Below are 27,588 nucleotides of genomic sequence, written 5' to 3' on the forward strand. Positions count from 1 at the left end.
TGCTAGTAGCCTATGAGACTTAATTCCCGGATGGCGGGTTTATGTACAGAACTCTTGAAACCAATCAAGCTAATACTGTTCACACCAGTTGTTGAATATCGATCAATCCTGAGTTTTTAATCCAGATTTAATTACAAATAATATATTACTATTCATTGTTTTTTTTGGCATTTTCATCATGTTTGATTAGCTGCATCAATTTAATAGGTGCCCGGACCCTTGTTTGAAATTTGAATTGATCATTTTGGTACTGTTTGTGTTGCTGTCCTCTGACTCTGCAAATGGCACAGAGGATCTTGGAACCATTCCGAAAATTGCCCCACCAATTACAAAATCTTGAAATTGTCAAGCGAATACATGATTACACACTTGGGAAACATACCGATAGTTACTCTTGTCACCAGGTGAGTACTTTTTCTAACATTATTTGCGATAGTCTTCTGCTTATGGATGTCCGGAGTCTCCAAGCGCTTTGGCTTTTGACGAATTTCTTGGCTTATTAGCTATAGGAACAAGTAAAGGATTAGTAAAAATGTAAGTTCAGACGAATTCATCTCACATTCTTAGATATGGCTCACCAGGCATTGTTTTCACTGTCCAACGAGAGGGTTCTCCGGTTATTTCTCTTTTGTTTCTACCAGGTGAAGTAGGTTCTCTTTACACTGATGTCATACATTATAGGGGCGGATTGTTTGCGCTTCCGCTGACGGAACGTTAGATCTTTTTGAATTGGATTCTAGATGTGGACGGTGGTCATCAACTAGCCGCGTCAAGGTTCAGCAAACGTAAGTTTACTAATTGGAATTTTTTTTTCTCAACAAACGGGGATTTAACTGTTGGGGATATGTTTAATGTTAACTTTATTTGGTTGGATTCATGCTTTTCGCCTAACACTTCACTCGAAGACACGACAGTCCAACAAGGTAATCTGCGCAACACAAAAACAGTGAGTGGGTCGCTACTCGTTTTGTCTAAGTACATAGCTTTTTACTCTAGGGATCCACGTTTATTTCGCTCAGTAAGACTTCAAGTCCCAATGATCTGAAGTTTATTTGGACGGCTATTGCTTCACAAAGTTGTTTATGGCGAGCTCATTGGTCTTGTTGGAAGAATTAGGCATTTCGTACAAGCCGATCTCGCAGGGACTCCAAGTCACTTCTTGACATCCGTTTACAACAGTCTGTGCTATTCGCTGAAATGCGATAGTAATTAAAAGACCCTGTCTAAGTTGATTAAATACTCAGTCATCATTCTATCTCACAGTGTCCAGCCTTTAAATAAGATTTAGTAAGATTCGTGTTACTGAAAATACCTCTTATTTTTCCCGTTATTCTAATGGATTATGCCCTACAGTATGTTCACTTCCTAATACCTACGAATGTGAAAGTGAGTTTCCAGCATGTTTGGTTAACATGTTAGCGAGATGTTAAACCGTATTGAACTTTCCTGACCTGTGTCTGCTGACAGTTGGTCCTAACGGAAACCTATCTTGTCAGGATGTTAATTTGTTAGCTTTATCAGTATAGTACTTCCTCTACATTTTGCTGAATATAATTTCGACTAAAAGTTGGGGAAGACGGCATATTAATTTGACGGTACTATTCACAATCCGATTGTATGGTCTGTAATACATGTTTTCCTGTCGTAAATATGCTTATCGGTTTTCATGTGAATTGCCCTCATATATGCTCAGAATTATCAAGCAAGTTTCTGGCTCATGTTTTTTTATTTGTTTGAGAGCAAATGTGTACTTGTGTATGCTGAACACATTGGTCAATTAATTTGTACTTATTTATATTCGCAGCGGTGAACAGGATCTTATTACACGTATGTGTCTTGGTCATGGTGTTATTTACATCGGTTCTGCAAGCGGTACACTACGTCAAGTTGCGGTTAAAAACGGTCATATGACACTAGGAGATGATGCACTCACTGCGTGTACAAGTTCAATTATCAGCGATAGGTAATTCCTTCAATGTTTTAATGTATGGATCTTGGTAACTATTGTTAATTTGCTATAGGCTGACATCCGTGAATACTTTTAGCTTGTAATATTTACATTGATATATCTCTAAGTGTAGTTAACTAAATTTATAGTTAGTCAAAACCAGTAGTCTTTAAATCTTGTTAGTTTTCCTGTGAAGATGTAATATTATTCCTTAAGCATATTCTTACCACTAGTGTTACCAGAATTCGTTTTGTGCTGTTTGTTTGGAGATTTTAACGCGACTTTTGCATACGATTACTCCCACAAGGCGTGTCAGTTAACCTGATTCCACTGGGTCAGTTTCTCAATCCCTGGTGTTATTCGTATCCTTGGTCGAGCCAATTCATAAGGTTACACTAGGTTTGAATCCTAACCGATTAGTTGTAAAGGAAATGCTCCCTCTATTACACCGCTTCGAGGATTAATCTTACTCATAATGAAACGTCAGCAACCAACTGATATTAATCTTGATGTAAGTTGACAGTATGTATATCATCGTAATTGTGTAGATAAACATACTTAATCCACCGTCAGTATATATTACCAAAGTGCAGACTTTTGCAGACCAGCAGAATGATTCATTTTGGTGCACCGTCGTCTGATAGGAATCTAAGGCTATTTGTTATCAACTAATTAGGATCAGGTTTTCTAGCTTGCATCAATAGCTCAGATTTTATTATTTATAGTGTGCTTCCAAACTAGGATTCTTATGATTTGGTATGTTTTGTTTTAGTGTCCCCGTAGACAAGCGAGATCAACTTGGGGTAGACTCTCCGATTATATCCCTTGAATTACAACCTCAAGGTAATCATCTGCTAATTGCATACGCAGGGGGCTGTGTGGCAGTGGCTATTCCTCAGCCTATTCCATTGGAAAGCGTTACACAACCAGCTGCTCCTGCAGATGTCACTGCTCCTACAGCTCAAGGGGAAGTTGTTACCCCAAACGTTGTTGATGAATTGGCCCCAACTATCCCTCAAGAACCTCAGGGCGAAGCAACACCAGGTGATAAAAGTGAAGTAAATGGAGAGAAGTCTCAGCCACTTTCAAACGACAGTGCTGTTGAGTCAACTCCCAGTACTCCTGCTAAGGGACATTCGGAGAAGCGATCAACCTTAAAGCTTAAGGCGTTAACACGTAGCTTGAGACCTGATGCGTCTAAAACAGAGGTAAGTTTCTTCAATATTTTGTTTATCTAGATTTCAAGCATGTTTAATTAGTGTCCAAAATTGGATCTAAGCCAATCTTTTCTAGAATCATTTCTACACACACTCCCATTAGCTGTGATGATTGGGATATGCGTTACTTTTTCTCAGCAACTTCCTACCTTAACACGCAATGCTTACTACCGTAAAAGTAGGTCAAAAGAGCACTAGGGACGATCATATCAAGACTAGGCATCAGTCCATGGAGTCCATGACTGTTGGTCTGAGCCATGTAGGTAGGTGTAGACTACCCAGTTGCCGTCTACGTATTAACAGGAATCAATGCTTGGAGAATATGAGTGACATGACTCAGAATCGTTCACAGTGGTGCAGATGCATTCATTCCCTGTCTTTCAACATAAGTTCCGATATCTCTCCATACATGTATTCTCGCTCTGCCTTTCCGAACCATATTCTCATTCATTTGGTATTGTTTACTTAAATCTTCCCATTGATGTTTAGGACTGCTAGCCACTATCCATCTTTGCTCATATTCTCATTGTTTAACCCTTCTTATTATCATTATTACTAGATTATAGTCCAGTCTCTTCGGATTCATCTTATTGTCCTGCTTGTGCTAATGTGGTCGGGCAACTTGTGTCAACATACGTCTGTGCCGGGCTCTACGTCGACGATGTCTGTATGACATGCATGTTCACTACTTTCCGGCTAAAATATTTTGTCTAAATCGAGAATTTTATACATTAAGTTATTCATTGGGGCGATAGTGTTTAGTGTTTATTGGTGACCTCTAAGAGAGCTTGATGAACAATAATAAATTCCATTTTAGGGTAGTCGTAATTCGACACCAACGTCTATATTACTTCACTTCATTCTTTGTGGAATATAAAATTCATGCTTTAACCTTGCATATGCTCATTTAATGTGTTCTTAAAAACCCATCAATGCTAAAGATTTAACTTATCTCCGTATTTGCTTCCTGTTACAATACTATATTGTCATTCAATGTGAATGATTTTACTTATTTTTACTTAATTTTTTTACTATTGCAGAAAGAAGTCGAACCATCATTACCTGTACCTCCAGCTCCTCGTATCAGTCATTTACTGCTTCGCGACCAACCGGTTGAATGGGCCTCATGGCGTGTTACATCCGTAGATTCCTTATCTACTGAAGTTGTAGTTGCTTATGGTGATGGTGCATTTCAGGTTTGGCCTATTGTTGCAGCTGTTAGTGATCAACCATTTGAGCCAATCATTGTATCAATGATAGATCCGCCAAACACTCCATATGGTAAGTTTTTTTATAACCAATTATTTAACATAGGAGCTAAGAGTCTACAAGTTCAAAGGCAATGTTAATCATGTCAATCCACATTGTGGCAGGGTTCACGATTAAATGTTTACTAATTAACAAATATGTTATGGCAGTAGGATTTCTCCCTTAGTTTGGGGTACATAGTCTGCTAGTTTTCCACTAACCAAGAAGAGAGTAATGGAGGGTCATACATAAATTCAATGTACACCTCCTTATCATGCAACTTTTCACTAATGCTTGTATGGTTTTTTAAAAAGTAAGGGAAAATTTTCACCTTCAAGAACAAAGTGACTAGTAACAAGCAAATCCTCAGTCACGTGACATATTCCCCCTTCTCATTCAGATATTCTAATATTTTGATTTCTACGGAAATAGTTCATGACGTATCACACTCACGCAACAATAACGCTCTTACCACTTGTCTTCATTGTATTCCATCTATAGCACCATCATGTCCACGGTTTTTTAACCGTTACTATCGATTTGAGTATGCTAATTACAACTCATAGTTTTCTGAAAATAAGCCGCACTACGTTTTTTTTATGAGGGCTTATGTTGACATCTACCTCAGTTTCTTGTATTTAGTGCTTGTAATTATTCGTAGGTCCATATCACTTTGTACCATTTACAGTTTAATGGTCAGAAATGTACTAAGATGTAATTGGTCACACATTTTGTATTTTGGACGGGTCGCTTAGTCTTCAGTTGTCTGTTTATCATACTACTGTTTCTCAAGCGCCACACTATAATCTATTTTATATTATTCGTTCATCATGTATTATGTTTAGTCCTTATATTGACGGCTTGATAATACGGTCGATAATTGGAGTCATATACATTTGGCTGAAATCTTTTCCAGTTCGTTAACGGAAGTTGTATAGTGGAGAGGATACTGTCGACTCTGTGATGACATGATTTTTATGTACTACAGTAATATTTTGCTCCAATAGTTTTAATCAACTGTACCGTCTTATTAACTTCAGAGTCCTTGAATGATTTCATATCAATATTCTGTCTTTTTTCAAAGGTCCTCTACCTTGTGGTGCAATAAAAAAAATATTGATCAGTCCATCTGCAAAGTAAGTTGAGCACTTTTCCGACTTTTTTCCAGTATGTAAGCACTGCAATTTAAGTCATGTTTTTTATCCCTATAACGTAAAAACCATAGACTATTAGAATCATGAAAAAATTTCTTGAATAAAGGTACTTATATAAAATAGAACTGATTCTTATGAACTGTTTATAACAGCTAGTAAAAAGATAAAAGGTGGATATGCTTTTGTTCCAGGAATCCATTTTCCTGGTTTTTATGTCTGATGGCTTCACATAGGTTTCATATCTTCCCAATCGGAAGTTAAATTCAATCTGTACGATTTTGTCTTAGCTTCATTTGATTAAGCCTGTATTTTCATCTGATTTGATAACAGTGCTAATGGAAACTAATGACCATTCAGGATAACTTGGAAACCTCAATCTACAGTGTATCTACAAAAATGTACAATTTAATCAATTATTTTCAACCCATAACAGGCCTCTTAGTATCAGCTAAGCATCAGAACAAACTTACTACCACGCATTTTTTATGAAGCCCATGATACTACCTGGTTGGTAGATGGAGTGGAGTTTGAACCTGGGACTCTGTAGTCGAAAGTTGATCTCCTTAACCACCAGACCACAATTCCCACATCTATCTTAAAGTCTAGGGATTCCTGTTTGCTGGTAGTAATTCGTCTAATACTAAGTACCGTCAATTTGCCACTTAGAGAAGGCTATATTCGATCAGTGGAATATCACATGATGCTTTTGATTTGAACATGTGCTCACTGTACAATCTTGCCAATAGATTCATTGTTTATGTGGCTGATAGTCACTTGATAAAATAGGTATATAGTGTAAATCACCCCATAAAAACCACCTGAATTTGCTTATAGATTTGTTTTCCGTATTTATACAGGTGTTCAAATTGTGAGTGACCAAACGTTTAATTGTCTAGCCTATGCAAAATGTAAAGCGTTTTGAATTAATTTTCATGATAGTTTTTGGTTTCTATTTTCATAGTTTTTCTAACTGAAAAGGATAGATTTTTGCCTCCTCGTTTTGATAACTGTCATGCTAGATGTTTTATGTCTGCTCCGTTCATTTTGCCAGTGATGTAAAGTATCCAAAAGGTCGAAACGGGAGTAATCAGTTGGTTTAGATTATGCATATTCTCCATTTCGCAAATATTTATTTCACTGTAAATAGGGCTTAGCTAAGATTCCACGTCGCTCTTGCGTGTTCGATTATAGCCTCTCCTTTGTGTAGTAATGGGGCTTGTATATTGTGGTGACTCAATGGGGCTATGTTGACGGAAACATTTGTTTTTTGGTCTCGCTACTATTGTAGGGAGGTCTACTGGAGAGGCATATGATTAAAAAGCAATGAACTTACTGTCTAAGGGCAAGATCGTACTCGTGAACGTACTGGCGTGTGATGGCGATCAGTTGTTTAACATATGACCGGCATATATAGCAATCTTAACCCCAAACAATGGAAGGAAGGAGTTATTATTATTATTATTTGAACACATAAATATTGGTACACAGGGGTACCAGATATATATGCACCACACAAAAAATGTCATTTCATTTAATTGTGTGAGGGCTATGATACTGCTCGGGTGCCCAGATTAAAGCAGGTGGTTTTCTTAGGCGGCCACACACGGAGCCTTTGACCTAAAGGCCTAATCTACGAGGCAGTGGAGCATCGTAAGGAGATGCAGTCCCATGGTAGCCGCTGACCAACGATTGGTTTATACGCCATTTGTTCCCTCAGGATACTGGAGCCTATGTACACCATTTGTTTGGAATCAGGGTCTTTCAACTCCCCTAGGTGAACTTTCTGTGTCCACCAACCGGGTTAAAGCTCCGGACATTCGCTTTTCGTCCTCTGAATTTCGTAAACAACACCGGTGCCACGAGAAGGCAGTGAGTAGGACTTCCCTGGCAGAGGCTGTATATGTGTGGCCGTGTGAGAGCATTCCGAGAGAGGGCGGGCTCTCCCCACTCTCAGCCAACCAGGGCATTTGGGGGCTGAAGGAGTTAGAAAGGATTAACTCTAATAGTACACCTGTTACCCCTCGTGGAGGAGCATAGGCCGCCCAACATCCTACCTTAGGTGATGGATTCCCATCATGGGCGATAACATTTTTAAAGTAGGTCAGTCAGCTACAACGTAGGACCGGGCACATATATTCATCGGTTCAAGTTGCCATACCTCGTTAGCACAACAAGACGAACAACGGATTCATAGAAGTAGTTAATTTAGTGGTGGTAATATATTTTAAGGTAAGGGGCGTACACATCTAAAATTACTTACGAAAAGACCATTTATATCCGGTCTCAAACACCTATCCTCCAGACTGATCACACTCCCAAGTCGTCAAGACCATCCCTAACCCAGTTTTCTCTCTTAGATGCATCGAGATGTATCTTCCCACGATGTGGGCAGACGGGCAGTGACAACTTTCATATCTGCAACAGCACTGCTGTGTTTTTGATGGGGTTTGCAAATCTTCCAGTTTTATGGCGAATTTATGTAGTGTGGGCTATAAAAATTGGTTTATAGTTCCATTGTATTGTTGACAAAATCAATTTTCCATTACTTTCTTTCTATTTTTATATTTCCAATTAGTGCCGGTTTACTAACAGTGTTTTGTGGAGGTTTACCACGTCCCCAATTTGAGAATCGTTATGCAGTGTCTGTCTTACAGGATCATGAACATCATGTTTGTTATCAGTTTGGATCAAAGGTTATTGATTTCGTACTTGTACCGAGTGAAGGGAGTGTATCAAGTAAGGTTCTTCGTCTTTTTTCTTAAGAAATGTTTGAATCCTAAGTCACCCTATTACATAGTCATTGTCGAATCATACGTCCACCGTCCATCTAGGATTTTGTGGAAGTTCATAATAATACTCAGTAACATTTAATACTATCTTGTAATGTAGGCTTTTTACAATAAATATTTTACATATTAAGTATAAGTCGAAAATAACTTGGCTACAGCTAGACAACACTATTTGATTTCTTTTTAAACATTCCACATTCATTTTTTCTTGTTTTTTTCATTCCTTCCAGATGAAACGGTTTCAGGGGAAGTTGTGACTAAACCTTGTCCACCTAGTTATTCTGCTACATTATTAGTGCTTACTGAACGTGAACTTGTTGCTATTGATTTAACTCAACCCGATTGGCCTGTCTACGATTCACCATATTTAAATTGTATGGATTTCACTCCGGTTACAGCTATAACTCACATAGGACAGGTTTGTTGTGATATTGTTCTGTTATTGTGTCGTTTTCTTTCCCAGTATATTCTGAGATTGATTTTAGTTGTGAGTATGTAGATGTGACATATTTTTAAAAGTTCATGGGGCAGATTAGCTTATATTATCTCAACTATATATTAATTCTCTGAAATACAAGTTGGTTGTTTAAATGTCTTCCAATTGATTTGGATGTGAGAATATTTCATCGAAATGTTGCTACATACAGATTGAAATAAGTTGGTTACTTGTGTCGGTGAATACAATGCATCAATTTTTATATGATGATTGGATAACAGTTTTCATATGATATATTTTAATGACATTGTTCTTTTGATGGTGACACTATATTTTATGTGTATTTTGACAAATTTGACGAAATATCCATATATTGTATCAGATTTCACACGTATTGTTCTACTAGTCTATGCTTTATTATTTATGTACTACTTGAATCTATGTAGAATACTCAATTCAGGAATGAAAACGTTGATGAACAAATAATTGTGCTATTTGAAGAGCTATGTAGTTAATGTGGTTAATTAACTTGGTTTTATTGGTAGTTTCATACGTTGCTTGTGCTTAGTAGTAGTATGATTTCCTAAAAAAATTGTATTTGCCTATCTAGGTTCCACCAGCCCTAATCCATCGGCTACATCAAGCTGCTCAGATAACTTCAGATGATATTACCAATTGTTCATGGCCGATATGGGGCGGGTCTCATAATGGTAACAAGAATTTTTCACAAAATCCTGGAAATGACGTTATTGTCCTTGGACATTCAAATGGATGGGTTACTTTATGGGCAATTGGTCGAGCAGATACTACAATTCATCTGGGAACTTTACCAACATCATCTTTGTTTAATTTAACTGATTTGCAAAATGGTCAGGTAGGCAATAAATCAATACCTACAGTTCTTATAATTTTCTTTTATCACAAAACTTAATATATACTAGTTCGCTCCCTATTTCAACCATAATTATTTTACAATTAGTCAAATTTCTTTGAAACCAGCATATTCCTACCAAAATATTAACAATTAATTTTTCCAAATTTGTACAGACATTGTTTCATCTTTTCTTATGGCTTTTCAGGATCATATACTTCTGCTATTTCTGTAAAGCAAATCAAAGATTATGTTCTAGTGAACATGTTAGTTGTGAAACTGGTTGAATTACTTACCTTGATATGTATTTTGATTGTTCAGCTAGCTATGACTTGCGAATAACAAGCAAATCAATGTATTCAGTTTTGTTGTGCATGCTGTAACTACATCATGATTTCTTGGGATAAGTATGGTTAAGTCCAGATAATAGTTCTGGAGTTTCTGATTTTGCATTATCACTTGTAAAATAATAGCAATCTACTCTCTTTATAGCCATGAAACGACCCATAAAATTAAAAGGCATGGATTAACCGGGATGGGATTAGCTAATTGATCATAAATGATTTCGGAGCATTACTCGGGTATAGTGGAGTAACGAAGTGAGGAGTACCAGATAAAGATAATGAATAGGTTGGTTAAGCTGTGACTCTTGATGGACTTAAGTGACCAAAACATGTGTTATGTATGCCAAACCGCCACCTACCTCGATGCACAATGTTGACTGAAATTGGAATAAATTGGGAGGAAGTTGAGGGCAATTAAATTCAGATGTATTTCGAGTTTATAAAATCCTTCACTGTGTAACTAAGCTGTGTTGTAAATCCAGACTACACGTTTGCCGTTGTTAGTACTTGGAAACGGGTAAAATGGTTCAGAACCAGTCACGGTGATGCAAATGCATTCACTCTTTATCTTTCCTTGTGTTCTTGAGTTTCAATATCCCTCCACAGACATCTTTTTATTGTCTCTTTGAGAACCATATTCATAATGTTTAATCTTTCTTATTATCAATTATTTTGAATAACTTACTATTCATTTTGTTAATTTCATCTTGGTATACTAAGTTGGTTTTTGGAACTTCGTGTACACAAAGCTTTACCCAAGAACTAAAAAGCTATTTTGTTAGAACTTATCATAACTATAGCCTACGGTCAATGAGAGCTCCGGAAAGCATGATGTAAATTGTTGTTCGTTTAATACTTTTAATACTTCGTTAGCAAAAGTTAAACATTTCTTGTCGTTAACATTTTATACTACTAACAGTAACGTTATTACTGTTATATCTACAAAATGATTGCTGGAATTTTATTTTTCAGAAGTGTGGGAATTCGATATTGGAAGAAGAAACGTGGCCACCCTTTCGTCCAGTTGGTTACTGTTCTCGAGCACAACGTCAATCTATCGAGAATTATGATCCACGCTTGGCTATTACACAATTACTTGTTCTACTGGGAAGCCCAATTCGATCAGGTGTTAGCGATTCAGTTGCACCGGATACATTGACACTCGTTGTGGGTGGTGCTGGTGGTCAAGTGAGCCTATGGGTTGCTGGTTCAGAAGGATTTTTGCATGCACCAGAACTTAGTTCTTTTGAGCCTGATGTATTCAGAATATGTGTTAACCTCATTGATCATTCAGATGAGAATAAATACGTTTGGAAAGATGCTTTATCTCTTCGAGTAAGTAGTCCATTTCATTTTTCTGATGTATGCCAGTGTTTAATGTAAGTGGATATTTGTTTAGATCCACTCAATGATTTTCAATCTTGTCCTACTGGTCATTTCATACTATGAACTTGTAAAACTCTAAAGGGTTACGTTAGTTTGTATTCAAGTGCTTGAGATGATAAAAAATTCGAGCTCATTTTCTTTATCAAAAGCTTATATTTATTGCACGATTTCCTAACTAATATGAAACTTACCATTTATGAATGAAAGTTAATACTTTTAATAGTCAACCTTACACCGAATATACACAAGTTTTCCTAAAACTTATGACCATTTGAGCTATCTATTAATACTTCACTTGTGCGCATAGTTTAATGAGGTAAAAAAAAAATTATTAGCAGTAAATGGTTACTTTATTATTATTAATATTCACTTGGTATTGTATGCTTGAATCTTCCAATTGATGTTTATGACTTCAATTGGTCAGTCGGTGTAGGTACATCCAGCTGACGAGTCCCAAATAGGAAGAAGCGCGCGTCCTGGATTCCGTTGTTAGCCACCATCCATTTTTGCTTATTAGTATTAATTATTATCATGTCATTATTATAATATTACTACTTTAAGTTCGAAATCCCGTTTTTGTTGTACTCTCAGTAAAAAGTAATTAACTTGAAGCATTAGTGTGTTATCATTTTCTACTCAGTGTATAGTCATCGTACAAGAGGTACACTGCATATTTCTCTTTCAATATATTTCCATTTTATTAATGACAATGAAAATACACACTTCGGTATTGTTCGTACATTAAATACCAGGGTTAAAGTGAAATCAACCATTGAGTGGTTTTCTAAATCTTGTTACTGGTTCACCGATACTTTTCAACACCGATCAATATAAACCAATAAACTAGAGTGTGCTGTACAATTGTTTCTGTTCGTATTTGGGATATGCAATTCTCCTTAGGTTTAAAATTCAAGTCATTCTTACCACTAATATAAATTTAATTGTTCCGTGTTTTTCAGCCTTTTTTTAATTTACAATATTACATCACAATGAATTCTGTTGTGAATGTTTGTGATCAATATTTTATCGATATGTTGAGGTTTCTTTACAACACTTTTCATGGTTGTGATAACTTTAGTTTTGGTACAACATTTTTACCGTTCTAAATTTCAATACTAGTGAGTTGGATGAAAAATAGGACTAACAGGCAACCACTCCAACTTCATCAATATGATTCTTATCATTTATCCAATACATTGATATTCTTTTTATACTTGTCGAAAGATACAACATTATTTTGCAAATTTAATGACACATGCGATCTTTAATTTTGAAAGCATCTTTCGTCATTGTTCTCAATTAAATTACTATTTACTCACTTTGTTATTAGTGTTTTGTGTACGAATACGTATATTTTTATCGTTTACAAAGGCGCTAGTTAGTTACTCACTGAATGTAGTACATTTGTTTAGTCCTACAACTGTATATTTATTTCATCGGAACTAATCACAAGTTATTGTCTACTGATTAAGATCACTTGTATAATTTGTTATTTTTTTTAATTTCCAGCCTACCGAAGGTGTCCCTCATTATTGCACACCAACTGGACTAACATTTCATCCCTGTCAGCTTATTCAATTAAATCCACCTAGCCAGATTACATCTCTTGCATTGGAGTTGTCTTGGAATCTATTGGCCATTGGTTCTTCACACGGATTTGCTTTGTTAGACTTATTTGATCGTTCTATAATTCATGCTCATTTTACTTATGATTCATCAGGTCCTGCAAAGATGGTTAATGCTGTGGCTAGTAAGTTGATCGTACTGTGATCTAATGGTTTGTGTGATATGTTTGATGTCAGATAATTGCTACTTGTTAGCTCCTATTTCATTCATGTTTATTTTCAGCTGTACAAAATGTGATAATGGCTCGAGGAAGACAGCTTACATCAACAATGAGACAATCATTTAGACGTTTAAAACACTTCCGTACTTCAACAGCGAGCTCTGAGAAAACTTCGAGCGAACCTACTGCACCAGCTGATGAACAACAGACAACGCCGAAACAAACTGAACAAAGTGTTGACGAAACCTCACCTAAAGGTATGTTTTAACTGTTGTGTTACGTAGTATTTAAATACTGTCAGTGTGACTACTTCCACATCCAACTGCACAAAATAAGTAGTGATTACATCATGATTGTTTTCTCAGCAAAAGTTAGTGGTAGTTGAGTTGTTTAAGCGTTTGACTCCTAAACACTTAGTCACAGGTTTGGACCTCCATCTACTTCGATTTGTTCGACCTGTTAATATCATTAACTTGGCCATTTAGGGTGTGGTTCAAAGCCAAGTACACGAATCTGTACTTGGTAATTACGTTAACAATAATGATCATAATAATTGTGGTAAAACAATTTACTAGTGCATTCAGGTCAGTTATAATCTTCATTAGAATGTGACATTACTATGGTCGGTCCATGTTGCCGCAGCTTCTCTTAAGAGTTACGGTAAGTGGGATATCTAGACTTAATTTCTAATTAGCAAACATCGTTTCTAAAGTATGAATCAGTCAGTCTGTCAGCTACAATGTAGGACCAGGCACATATATGCATCAGTCCAAGTTTCCACATCTCATTAGCACAACAAGATGAATACCAAATTCATAGAAGTAGTTACTTCAATGGCAGTAATATGTAATAGAAAGATTGTGCATAAGGATATAATATAAGGAGAAAGAATCAGTTCGTAGAAAGAAAGGTATAAAGTAACCTTAATCTCATGGTTTAAGGAAAGACAAAGAGTGTATACACCTACGCCATTGTGATCGATTCTGAACCATGTCACTCGCAGTCTCCAACCATTGATTACGATAGTCGCGCGGACCCCAACCAAGCAGTCTGCATGTCAAAAGGGGAATTTTGGGCTTGAATGTTGGGATAGGAGGAATAATAGAAATTGAAGAGGGAGATTGATTATGAATACAGTGATCTTGATTGCTGTTAGAGGTATATGGGTGGTTACCACTTCCCGGTTGCTCACACTGTGGAAGGGTTCTTGTGTTTGCTGCTTTTAGTATTACCGCTCATCAACCGACCTGTCTGGCATAATAGGACCTTAAGGAACGATTGTTCCAGCCAGTATAGCTCGGTCGTTTCATCACGATAGGCATGCCCGACCACCACGTTGAGTTAGCGGCAACGGTCGTGTGTGCGAATACTCTTCTGTGGTACTTTTTTGTAGGGATTCATTGAGTTAGTATACCTTAATCTGTATTGATACTCTTGATCACGCATACACAATTGTACTAAGTTTCTTAGAGTTTGTTTTCTCATTTATTGTTATTTTACTTCACAAACTTTAAGCAGTTTCAAATCTATGTAAACGCATATTTGATTGAAATGTTACAGTTTTTCTCAATTGTTTTACAGATGAAACTAAAGAAAAAGATCAGCCTGTTGGACCAAATGAAAAAAAAGCCATCCAAGAAAATGTTGAAGTTGTAGGAGTAACAGAGCAACCAACAACATCTGTAGAATCTGAAGAATCGAAGCATCAACCAATAACGGATAATGCTGAGGTTGATATTCCCCCTGAACCTATTCAACTGAGTCAAGAGGATATAGTATCATCAGCTGTTCGTTGTCTCTTGTTTTCTGAAACATATATTCACGCGGGAGACCGTGCTCCTTCTATCTGGGTTGGTACAGGTTCAGGTAAAGTGTTGGCTTTTAATTTGTCATGGAGAGGTACTGCTGGACCCGTTACGGCAACATTGTCCAAGGAATTACAATTACATCATCACTCTCCGATTGTTTCCTTGTATATCATCGATGCAGTTGATCATGGACCTATTATGCATAGCCAAGCTTACAGGTATGTAAATTGTACTCAGTAGCTGTTTCCATTATTTCCACTGTTAGACTTATTTCTATCTGCATTACTTTAACATTTTCGTCCAATTTTAATAATTTTCTATTTTCCACTTTTATTAAGGAATTCCTGCGTCGAATCAGGTGAAAGCAATGAAAAACAAGAATCTACTCAACCGTCAGAAACTCCTGCTGAAGTTCCGATGGATGGTGGTAAAGATACTGAAACATCTATACAACCAACATCAACTACACAGGATATACATCAATTACTTTTATGTTCTGAGGAACAAGTTAAGTTGTTCAGTATACCTTCACTTCGTCCAGTTTATAAGCATAAATTCATTGATCGTCTTCGTATGCTTGGTATGTCAGTGACTTCCGGTGCTGGTTCAACTTCTAAACCAGAGAAGGAAGTAACCGAAGAAGCAGGAGATGCAGTTGTCGGTGAGAGCGAGGTAAATATTTTCTTCATTTCCGAGACTCCGTACACAATAGTCCAGACCATTCTATTTTCTGATTTGTGATTTAATGTAACTCTTACCAGGTATGTAGGTTAATGCATTGGTTTTTGTGAGGACGGGTGAACTCAATTTCAATTTTACTCAAAATTCTGATTCTGATATCAACATCTCCAGGAGATTGGAGACTGCATACAAACACAAGACACTTAGACTGGTCTTCTATCATTACCGATAATTTAAAACTCTCATACTCGCTATTTACTATGCAAGCATGTTGCACCCATTCATCGTCTCCAGCTTTTGCTAACTGGAGATATTGGTAACGAATATCGAACAAAGGTGACTGTTCACCAAAGATTTGCGATAAAATTACGACCGTCTCACATTCTTGGTAGAATAAAGTGTAGCGTTCATGTTCAGCTATGTCAAGTTTGTGTATTAGTACTCGGAGCTTTGCGGTATCACAAAACATTTTCTCGTCTACTTCGAATGCTCCTTCCGAACATAGCTTCAGCGGGGGACTTTCCATCTAGGACAGTTGGGTCGGGCGTAGTTCTATAAACTGTTAAAAATTTTGTAATTACCTAACTTGTCCCATCGTCTCCCCCTTTCGCTAATGCTCTTTTAAATGTGTCATTGAGGCGCCCTGCCTGTCCACTTGATTGAGGTTGATAGAGTAGAGAGCGTATATATGTAATTCCACTAATGCTGCAGAAGTTCTTGAATTGTGGGTCGTTGTCGGTCACTAAAGTCTCCCGAACACCGAAACAACTAAATAATTCAGGTAACTTTTTAAATTGTTTCACTGGCTATGCAATTTGCCATAGCATAGATTTGTCGCCATTTCGTGAGTTTATTCACTATGACTAAAAATGTTTTCCCTCGTACTAGGCCTGCGAAATCTGCATGTAGCCTCTCCCAGGGACTATTAGGCTTTTTCCATTGTCGTGGTTCACAATTATTTGGACTTCTGACCGCTTTCAGACACGACAAACAATTGCGGCATCTGGTTTCGATATCTTGATCCATTATGGGCCAGTAAGCATAGCTTCGAGCCAACGATTTCATCAACATTCCATCCAATCATCTTTTGGAAGAACATTCCAAAATCTTGATGTATAGCTTGCCGATTGCACAAATACTGAAAGCCATCGCCTGCGGATTGGATGAATGTAATGATGACTTCGCTTTTACTAAAAGCTATAAATACCTGACAGTTTTGCACCATTAAGCTTCGGCGGCCTGCTTGAATACCTGGGCTACCTGTTTCTGCCATCTAAATATTTCAACAAGTTATCTGGGTTTTTTTTTTAAATTTGTTTTAACCTATCATTATGTCTATTAATCGCATAACCTACACAGGCGCGTTTATAAAAAGCTTACGTCCTTTCGCTGCAAAAATTACAAACAAGCACAATAAGAGACATCGTGGTGGTTGGCAATATGCTTTAAAGAGAATAAACATCAATCAAATGTCGATTCCCGAGCTACTTAACTCTAACTGTCGATCACTAATTAACAAGGTGGACTATCTCCAATTCCTGCTAAGTCAAAACATGTATCGTAATTGGGGTGTCATCACAATTCAAGAATCTTGGTTAACTGACTTACAGGATGATTGCTTAGTGTCATTACGTGATTTTAATATCTATCGTCAGGATCGATCAAACAATAAAAAGACTTGTGGTGGCGGAGTAGCTACTTTTGTAAACGTTAACTGGTGTCGATCTACTTTTGCCTGTTTCAAGTTTTCAAACGACTTTATTGACTGTCTAACTTTAAGGTGCCGTCCAAAACACCTGAATAAATACAAATATATATATGTTACCAATATCTACATGACTCCAGACTGCACATCATCTGCGCTATCTGTCTTCACTGATAAATTTACTGAATTCGCCGTTACTGCCTTCAGTGATTCACTTTCAATTGTATGTGGTGATTTCAATCCATATGACTGTAGCTTCCTTACATCACTAGGCCATCTAAATGTAGTAGATTTTCCTACTCGTTTGAATGCTCATCTAGACTTGGTTTTCATTAATGATGTGGGTACATATGTGACTCGCAAACGTGCTCCATTGTCTAGTTCGGATCACTGTATAATACGTGTCCTACCTAAAGTATATGGTAAACATGGAAAGAGTACACACATACACCATACCAAAAAAGTAATATATAGGAGTTACTCAGAAGAAAATTTACAAAATCTGAAGAACATGTTTCGTACGACCAACTGGGAAGTACTTACAGATGACCCAATAGAAAACACAACGGATGTTATCACCTCTTATCTTAAATTCTGTTTTGATATTTGCTGTCCTACCGAAACCTTCTTTTTAAGTTTTGATCGACTTACATCTCCACAACTAAAACGACTACGGAGGGTAAAAGAAAGGATGTACAAGGAGAAAAACACTATTGAAGTTCGTAAGTTAAATGATCAAATAAACCAAGAGATTAGACGTCTCAACTCTGTGTTCACTCAAAAACTCCTATCTTGTAGAAGCTCTCCAAGTATGTGGAAACTCTTTAAAGAAATTACAGGGGACAGGCAGACTAGAAGCGATAACCAGCTAAATGTTTGTGACTTAAATAAGTCCTTTATTCGTCAGTCATCTGACATCATGCTCCCTATATCCAAGGGTTTGAAGAATAGTTGTGTCCCCAGTTTTACTGAAAATGATGTCCGGAAATGTCTCCAGTCTCTGAATTCATCTCAATGTTTAGGACCTGATGGTATCCCAAACCTCCTTTTTAAAAAATGTGCTGATGTTTTATGTTATCCATTAACGAATATCTTTAACAGATCCTTCTCAACTAATGTCTTACCGAAAATGTGGAGAAAGATAGAGATAATCCCTATACCTAAGAAAGCTTCTGGTGATAAAAATGCGAAACTTAGACCCATAGCAATAACCTCACCTTTCCTTAAAATAATGGAAAAATTACTGATACAACCACTTCAACCTGCAATAAAAGAGCACTGTGATCCATATCAGTTTGCTTACGAATGCAAAAGAAGCACATTAGATGCCGTTGCTGTTCTGCATCATAATATAGTGTTCGGGTTGGAAAAGGGTAAGAAGTATGTTAGATGCGCTTTCCTGAACTTTACTTCTGCTTTTGATTCTATTCCAAGACACCTCTTACTTAACAAGCTGATTCGCATCGACACTGACAGCTGGATAACCAATTGGCTACGCTCCTACCTTTCTGGAAGAGAACAGTACACTGTATTTGAAGGAAAGTGTTCAACATCTCTACTGTCTACTGTAGGTGTGCCACAAGGAGCTGTTCTTTCACCTCTGCTCTTCTCTTTCTTTTTGCATGATCTGCCATCTTCCACAGAAAACACTTTTGTAAAATATGCGGACGACCTCACTGTATGTATGCCGTTTTCTACCTCCTTACGTCCCATAGAAATGAATGAGTTTTTATCTCGTATTGAAAGGTGGTCTGTTGGTAATGGTCTCTTACTCAATCCATCTAAATGTCAAGCTGTTAATTTTAGCTTGAGACATGGACAGAACCTATACTCTATGTTGGGATCCCATAATGCTTGTGCCATTGGAGACTCCTTAATAAACACAGTGTCGAGGGTCAAATATCTTGGTGTTACTTTTTCCTCTGATCTTTCTTGGTCTTCTCATGTTTTACTGTTATCGAAAAAAGTTTACCGTTTGACATATTACATAAAGAGGCTGCATGCTTTTGGGATTACTCACCATTTACTCTTACAATTTGTAAATTCCTGCATATTACCTATTATTTTATATTGTTCTCCATTATTCTTTCCCGGGCTTTTGAGAAAAGACTTTGCTATTTTGCGTAGAATGCTGAAGGCAGTTTGCAAGGTATGTGGTGAATCTTTTGAAGTCATTGTTAATATGCTTGTGGATAGACATCTTAAGTCATGCAAACTCTTGGCAGGTGTTATCATATACTAACCATCCGCTTCATTCATATCTTTCTCCTTGTATATCTTCTGGTAGAACGAGACGTAAATACATTAAAATCCATGCACGCAAGCAAATCTATAAAAGTTCTGTAATACCTTACTTAGCAAATTTACTTTGTGACGAACAGGCTGTTAGAGTTGACCTAGTAAATAACCTGTCTTCTTAAGCATGTCTCAAATTCGATAACTTGTGTAAACTCAGATTTTCCTAAACCTTTTTTTTATATTTCATTTCTGTTGTTTTCTTTGTTTGTTTTTTTCGGGTTTTTTTTTGGTAAAAAACTTGTTGAAATAACTCGTGCTGAGAATTCTATATTGTACCAGATTATAATATTGAATAAAGCCATTAATAATAATAATAATATTTGACACTGTTTGGAATTACATTCCTTCTCACTCGTCTTCTGTCTTCTCACTTGCGACTTGGAGGGTTCCAGCGTTCGAGTGCTCAAGTATTACGCCGTATAGCAAGAATCTAAGCTCTAGATATAACAGTTTTTGATCCATATTGGAAACAGTATCACAATAACTATCATAATTTTGACTGCTATTTATGAATAGGTTGTATATGTGAACACAAGTCAGATTAATCCCAAACGTGTGACAGGGTTTGGCCTTCAGAATTTTACTTCTGGATCTGGAGAAAACGCTAAACTTGAATGGAATGCTGTTGCAACGCTGCTGGATGGACAGATTGCTGTACTGTCCTTGCCTAACCTTCGTAAAGTATTCAAGGGTGAGTCCACTGGTTAGAACATTTTTCACTCACTGGATATATTTATCAGCTGTATGATAATCATAGAAAAAGTAAGGAATTATTCGGTTGAGTACATTTTATGCGGTGGTAAAGCTACATGATTATTGCAAAAGTTAACATCGATTCATCAGTTATCCTCAGTTGATTAATGTATTTTGGTTGTAGTGTGTTCTTTGAGCTAGTTGACTTGCTTGCGAGGTTATCATTATTGTTCTGGACATCATCGCATACTTCACTTGCTAATGAGCTGTTTAATTGATCCAGAGGTCAATAGAATAAATCAGTCAACAGGCACAAAATAACACATAAAGATATTAAAACCGTCGAACGTCCTCAAAACAAGCTGACCTAAAACTTTTGGAGTAATCAAAATGTTCACTTCTACTTGAAGTTTGCATTAATAATGTGTAGAACAACAACGAAAATCTTTCTATTAAAATCATCCTCTAACTAAACATAATCGAAAATATCGACTGGAGTTACAGATCTCTATGATTTTGGAGTGGTTAATGAAACTGTGTCATTTAAGATAGAACCTTTTTAATTCATTGAAGTCATTAATCAGTATAATTGAACCATTGTTTGGATATATTATAATTATCGTATACATATTTTTCAGTTTATATTTGTTGAATTAAAGTTCATAACTATCGGTTTACCTAAAGTTTATAATAAATTCCCCCCTTTTTTAGAACGCTGTTATTCTGGTTATCTACCTTCATCCACACTTCCTTGTGTTGCCACGCGTACGTTTAACACACATGTCTTCTGGTCCATAGGATGTCGTCTTTTAGTATCCGAACTTAATCCTATTCCTTCGTTGAATTCATCTGCAACACCAGTTAGTGATGTTATAACGGATGATTTTATTGCAATCCATTTACCTGAATGGGCTAGAACGACTAATAAAGATGTATCAGTCGAAAATGAAAATTTAAAAATATCCAACCAGACAAACTTGGCTTCTGAACCTCTCCAGGTATTATTGTTTGCATATTATATAAGCATGTTCTTTTTCCTACCCTCTCGTCATACATTCATTAATTATTAATAATTATCAACATTCTTTATTTCAGAGTACTGAGAATATTACCACTGACGAGAAAACGAATGGTTGCGCACCTGTAGTAGAAGAGGAAATTATACCTACGAATAAGATGAACGATACTATTCTAGAGAATGGTCAGAATATTGGTGATGTTACATTGGATTCTATCAAGGAATATTTGAATGGGTATATTTATTTAATTAATTATAAATCTGTTTTGTATTTATTTTCGCCGTAAAAATGTTTATACTTATGATGTAAAATTTTCACTGGATTGGGATAAAGTTTGTGCATTATAACACTTAGTTATTTTATTGTTCTTTAGCACTGATGTAACAATGGTTGTAAAAACAACTGAACTATCTACTGAAAAGCGTACTCTTGTAGAAGGTGGAAAAATTACAACTACCGTTCATGAAGTAGAGAAAGTTGATGGAAAAATTACAAAAGACGATGTTGTTAAGTTTGTCGGTGATAGTGAACCAGAGGTGGTGAGTATTACAGGTCAGTTATCATACAACAGGTTAACTTATTAATTTCATACTATTGGTAGAATTAGAAAGTTGTGCTGTAGTATCACAGACTATGGCGATTGATAATGTTTTTGAAGTATTTTCTGTTTTCGTATCCAGTATCTTGGTTTTATTAACAAATGATCATCAAAAGTTATTTGTGGTGATAAATTGTACATTTAAATTCTGTCACATCGTTTAGACTGTTTATGATGTTTAAGTTTTGGAAATTTAATGGTTAGGTGTGAAGCCATTATCTATCCATCACAGGCTTAGTGGTGTTGATAAGAGGTCAAGTGTTCTCACGCTAGACCGAATATTCTGCGTTCGATTCACGGTTTGAGCGATCGTGGTTGCACTCTTAAGAAGTCCCACACTAGGACGAAACAACCATTCAGTGTTTTCAGTTATGGTCTAGCTTAGTTCGTGGTTTAAACCATAGAAAGTTTTCTAAATGTTTCACTGCTGAGTTTTAAACTACTTGATTGTTTATACTGGGGTGTAATCTACTGTCTAGTTTATTGTTCAAACTTTGTCTGTCTATTAAATTTTATTTAAAAAAACGCATTTGGTAACTTACAGTTTGTGGAACTTTGTCCAGATTTAGTAAGTTTGTCAGCCAATTGCATATATTAATTATTTATGACATTATTCAATGGAATTCCTCTGAATTTTGATAATTATCCAACCACTCTACTGTGTTGGCCATCGGGCTCATTTAGTAAACTAAAAATGTAAGACCGGTTTTGAATTTATGAATAGTGTGTTTGGAACCGATAAAGTATATACTTGTAAATATGAGTAGCGTTTAAGTAGATTATATTCACTTCTGACATTACACCAAAATAAAATAAATCCAAACCACTTGGTTGGGGTTCGCGTAATTATCGTAAGAAATAATAATGATTGAAGACGTTAGATCACTTGGTTAAGAATCAGTCTCAGTGATGCAGATGCCATTTTTCTCTGTATCTTCTCAATCTGGAGTTTTAAAGTTAATTTAAACTTTACATTCTTCTCAAATCATATATATACTGGATTTTTTCTTGTACTACCACCACTGATACGGTTATTATCTCAAACATTATTGTATTTATTTCTCGATGTTTAATGTCCTACTCACTGCCTTCTCATGGCATTACTGTTGTTTACGAAATTGAGAGGACGAAAAGCGAATGCTCGGTGCTTTAACCGGGTTGGTGGACCAGGAAAGTTCACCTAGGGGAGTTGAAGGACCCTGATTTCAAACCAATGGTGCATATAGGCTCCAGTATCCTGATGGAACAAATAGCGTATGAACCAATCGTTGGTCATCGGCTACCATGGGACTCCTTACGATGCTTCACTGCCTTGTAGATCAGACCTTTAGGTACAAGGCTCGGGGTGTGGCTCTTTAAGAAAACCACCAGTTTCAGTTTGGGCACCTGGGCAGTATCACAGCCCTCACACAAATCAAATGAGATTTGTGTGGTTCATATATATCTGGTGCTTCTTTGTACTAATATTTATGTGTTTAAATAAATAACTAATGTGATGTAACAATTTGAACTTATTTTTCAAGTACGAAATTGTATATATCAGACTATTTTTTTTTCCAAAAAAGAACATCTCACTAATCCAAACTTGAAATAAAAAAATGTTTTTCTCTCTGGATTTATATCCTAGTGTTCGCGTTTGTTATCTGATATTTTGATTGTTAATACTGGGTTGGTGTACGTTATTAATTTGGAACTTTTTTTCTTTTCTATTTTTCATTTTAGGCACTGTTTAACTAAGCAAGTTATCGGTTGATCACAATAGCCACTGGAGTATAATACTTTATCTTTGTCTAATTCAATTTAATATTATTTACTATGTTATCATGACGTTATTTTACCATTACTGATTCTCATTTTCCTCTTCTGCTTAAATTGACTCGTCTTATGCCTATGTGTTTGTGTCCCGTGTACCTCGTGTTGGCTTTTTGTTGCATCCCTTCTCAACTATTGTTTCTCAACTAACTGATAGTGATGATGGTTCATAGTGCTTTTATGTCCTAATCGGTATTATTTACCGGTGGTCATTAATTTTTTGTTTCATTGCATGTTTTATTTTTGGTCTTTTGTGCCTTTATTTCTAATCAAAGAAACTTTTCTCTTCTTGCCTATCCTTGTCGTTTGTTTGCTTTTTTTGGATTCCTCTTCTATATGCTGTTTTACAGTTTAATGTCTTCTCATCAACCGTATGAACCATTTCTCGTTTCTTTCTTGTTATTACTGACGTGTTTATGCATTCACATACAATCATAAAACATAACTTGACAACCCATCTACTCTCGATTTTTGCTAGTCATAACTTCCGTGTTGTGTCAATGTATATCACATTTAACAAGTTTTTCAGCTTTGTGGTAGAAGTCTGTTCTAGGTCATGTGTTTGATGTGCTGACTGGTGTACGCTCAGTTGTCTTCAAATTTTTATTCTACCCTTTACATATACTGCAAAAGTGAAATTTTTTATCCTGTTGTTTTCCAAGTTGCGCAACATCTACATCTTTGTGTGTTTGTTTTGTCTACTCTGGTAACAATGTTTGTACATGTATACCAGCTCATATACTCCTGTTTGTATAACTTGTTTTGTATACTGTTGACCATCATTAGCACTACTTTTGTATGCTCTATGCACATCATAATTATTTATTTCTGTTTAACTGATCTCTTGATATAAAACAGTACACGTACATAGTCTACACGCAGTTATAATCAATCGCACATATATATGCTACATCAGATACTACTTACTACCTAATATGGTGCACATATACGCTTATGAATATGGCAAATACATGTCAACAGTAATAATAATAACCAACCGTAACAGTTTTTATACAAAATTCACATGTTTTACAAGTTTCTGTTTTGTTTTGCTTCTTTTAATCGTTAAATGTTTCTCTCTTCTTTTTTTTTATTTCACTCTAATCATGATAAGTTTCTAGCAAATGTAAACCGTATATATTCCTTTTATTGCCACTGTTCAATATTACTATTATCTTATTGTTATTATAACTATATGCGAATAAACATTTTTCTGTCATATATGTGGTTATCGTTTTCAGGTCATTTGGGTACTTGCACAAGTAAATTGACTTATAGGGTGTTTGACTTCTACATAAATGTGTTTAGCTCTATATTGAATTGAAACCATAGTTTTTCGATGTCTGTCTGCTTGTCATTTGGACCTAATTTGCATGTACAGAAATATTGGCGCGAATTTATTTTAATTTGTTTCAAGGAATTGAAGTAGACTATGTCATTTCTGTCCCTGAAATAATTTCGTTTGGATCAGTGGAATAGGCAATTGACTGTCAATTTTTTTCGATGTAACAAACACATCGAAATAGTGTTCAACCATTTTTAAAATGTGTATACACATAAAAACAAACTGATTTTCCCAATGAAGTCTGTTCATTCTTTTTGTGTTGGAATCCTGTTATCTATGTTAAGGTCTGCGATTGATCAGTCTCTTTTGGCTGTATGTACATCCCAAACCGGTTGCATCGATATTATTTTTAATACATAAGAGTTCTCCAGAAAAGTTGGATAGTGACCAGCAGTGGAATCTGGTATGCGCTTTCCGACTTGTTTGAGACTCATTAGCTGGATGCACTTGCTTCAGTGTTCATATTCACTCGTGGACTCAAAACCAGAACTAGTTGGCAAGTTCTAAATAGATCGAAATGTTCATCTACAGTCCCACTGTTAACCATGACCTGTGTATAAGCTCATGATCGTTTGTAAAGTTTCTGTAGAAGTGTTGGCGACTTTCATACTAGTCTATATTTAGTTTCTTGTTATTTTAATAATTGTCAAAAGCTCATGTTAAAGTTTTTCTCAACGCTTGCATTGTTTGGTTTCGACGTACGAACTCTCCACATATACTAACACCTTTTCGATATAGCTATAGTACAAAATGTTTTATTTTCTTTAATGGGTTAGTCTTCTACTAAGTTAACTGTCCTAGATAATTAGAAATAATGTGTATTGATTCAATATGGTTTTATTTGTTATCGGAAAAGAGTTAATCTATCCCTTACATTTTGTTTATTTTAGCTTAGTCATATTTTTTTTATTGACTGATTGTTTATTCCGTTTTTTTTTCTAAGTTGAAATTTAATGATCCTGATAATGGACAATATGTACATAAAGGGAGAGTTCTATGGGAAACAATTACCTAGATACTTATCTCAGGATCAATACATGTACATTTAGTTAAGATCCAATTATATTTGTGAAGTGTTCTGTACGTATGGTATTTATTTTGATTTCGTACTGAATGCCAGTTACTCAACAACTGACATGTATGTAGTATGAATTTTCATGCATTGTATATGCATCGTTATTATCTACCGGGGGACGATTTATTTACAGTACGTTCGACGTAAGTATTGGTCACAAGATTTTACTGGTTGGATTTGTTAAAAGTTGATTGGGTATTATTGTGATATTGTACAGAAATCAATGATTGGTAGGTTTATCACGTGCATTTTAAGTTTATCACTAGGGGAATTTACTTCCAGTTGCCTACTGAGCTTGTATTTGACCGAAGGGAAATATTTAAAATCATCTAATATGACAACTATTAGGTTAGAGTTTATAACGTATTTCAGGTTCTGAAAGCGTGTATCAATGATCTTCAATACTTTATATGGACCCATTTTTACTTGTTGGATTTCAGTTGTATTATTCTTATGTAGAATGTGAAACTTCTCGACTGAGACGCCCCGAAATTCCTTGGTACTGTGTAGACTGTAGGCGGTGCTCTCACGGATCGCTTATATACGACCATGCGTTTATATTCTCTGCCAGGGAGGCTCTACCCACTACATTCACACGACGGCATTGTATGGCTTCGAGAGAATTAGCTTACTATTTGCACTAATATGTTCACAATTATAAGTTACTTAGTATTAATCAGTGTTCCACTAACCAGCCGTTAGTATATGTGATCTGGTTGCGACAAGGTCACTGGTTCAGGACATTTAACACAACGGTATACATTGGAAATAGGTTGTTGGAGAGGATCGGTTAGATGTCTTGAACCTAATAACTTCTGAGAAACTTCAAATTGGATAAGATAACCCAAGTACTGAATGGTCTCTGATGATCTTTTAGTTATAATTCCCTTATCTAAAGTATAGTGAATTCATTTTTATTCGTAACATTCTTCTCGACTACTTATAACATGAATGAATTCTGGTGAATTCGAGATCTTGATAAACGTTAACCAAACCAATACAAAATATGTTGAATTCTTTGTATTCTACACAGAAATTTGTGTTTTCAGTAAAATTAAGTAGTGGCTAGCAGCGTTTCACTCGATTTGATCTGGATATATCTGCATCCCAGTGTTGATGTTCACGTCGAAACTCAAACCCAGTACCTTTCGCTCCAAATATTTTACGTATTATCCACTAAGTTTCGTTAGTTACTAACTTGTATAACTGGAAAATTCTGAAATCGTTACAAGCAAAATCATTTTTTGTGATTTATTTAAATTTTCATTAAGGAAAACGACATATTGCCTGGTAAGCAGAGATGGATAGTGGCTAGCAGTGGGATGGAGGACGCGCGTTTCGTCCTATTTGGGACTCGTCAGCTGGATGTACCTAC

General features: G+C 36.1%; 3 protein-coding genes across 4 annotated transcripts; all 3 read left to right on the plus strand.

The window, feature by feature from the left end:
- Positions 1 to 229: 229 nt before the first annotated feature.
- Positions 230 to 21,139, plus strand: Smp_153310.1 (cell polarity protein; the record flags this gene model as incomplete). Of its 2 annotated transcripts, XM_018797605.1 has the most annotated exons (14): positions 230 to 404; positions 437 to 534; positions 568 to 646; positions 682 to 785; positions 1,805 to 1,963; positions 2,721 to 3,156; positions 4,206 to 4,446; positions 5,498 to 5,549; positions 8,143 to 8,303; positions 8,587 to 8,774; positions 9,403 to 9,666; positions 12,903 to 13,154; positions 20,188 to 20,362; positions 21,075 to 21,139. In XM_018797605.1, exons 1-14 carry the CDS (start codon positions 282 to 284, stop codon positions 21,137 to 21,139), a joined length of 2,397 nt encoding a protein of 798 aa, XP_018652630.1. In that variant the 5' UTR covers positions 230 to 281. The 2 variants fall into 2 exon arrangements, with proteins under 2 accessions (XP_018652630.1, XP_018652631.1); XM_018797606.1 differs by lacking the exons at positions 230 to 404; positions 437 to 534; positions 568 to 646; positions 682 to 785 and having other exon boundaries at positions 1,396 to 1,963.
- Positions 21,140 to 21,769: 630 nt separating this feature from the next.
- On the plus strand, positions 21,770 to 23,714 carry Smp_153320 (hypothetical protein; the record flags this gene model as incomplete). The annotated part of the gene is made up of 2 exons (XM_018797607.1): positions 21,770 to 21,935; positions 23,704 to 23,714. 2 exons carry the CDS (start codon positions 21,770 to 21,772, stop codon positions 23,712 to 23,714), a joined length of 177 nt encoding a protein of 58 aa, XP_018652632.1.
- A 415-nt stretch (positions 23,715 to 24,129) lies between these two features.
- On the plus strand, positions 24,130 to 24,231 carry Smp_057950 (hypothetical protein; the record flags this gene model as incomplete). Its single annotated transcript, XM_018797608.1, has 1 exon — positions 24,130 to 24,231. One exon carries the CDS (start codon positions 24,130 to 24,132, stop codon positions 24,229 to 24,231), a length of 102 nt encoding a protein of 33 aa, XP_018652633.1.
- Positions 24,232 to 27,588: the final 3,357 nt, after the last annotated feature.

This window comes from Schistosoma mansoni, chromosome 5 (genome assembly GCF_000237925.1).
Source record: "Schistosoma mansoni strain Puerto Rico chromosome 5, complete genome".
NCBI lineage: Eukaryota > Metazoa > Platyhelminthes > Trematoda > Strigeidida > Schistosomatidae > Schistosoma > Schistosoma mansoni.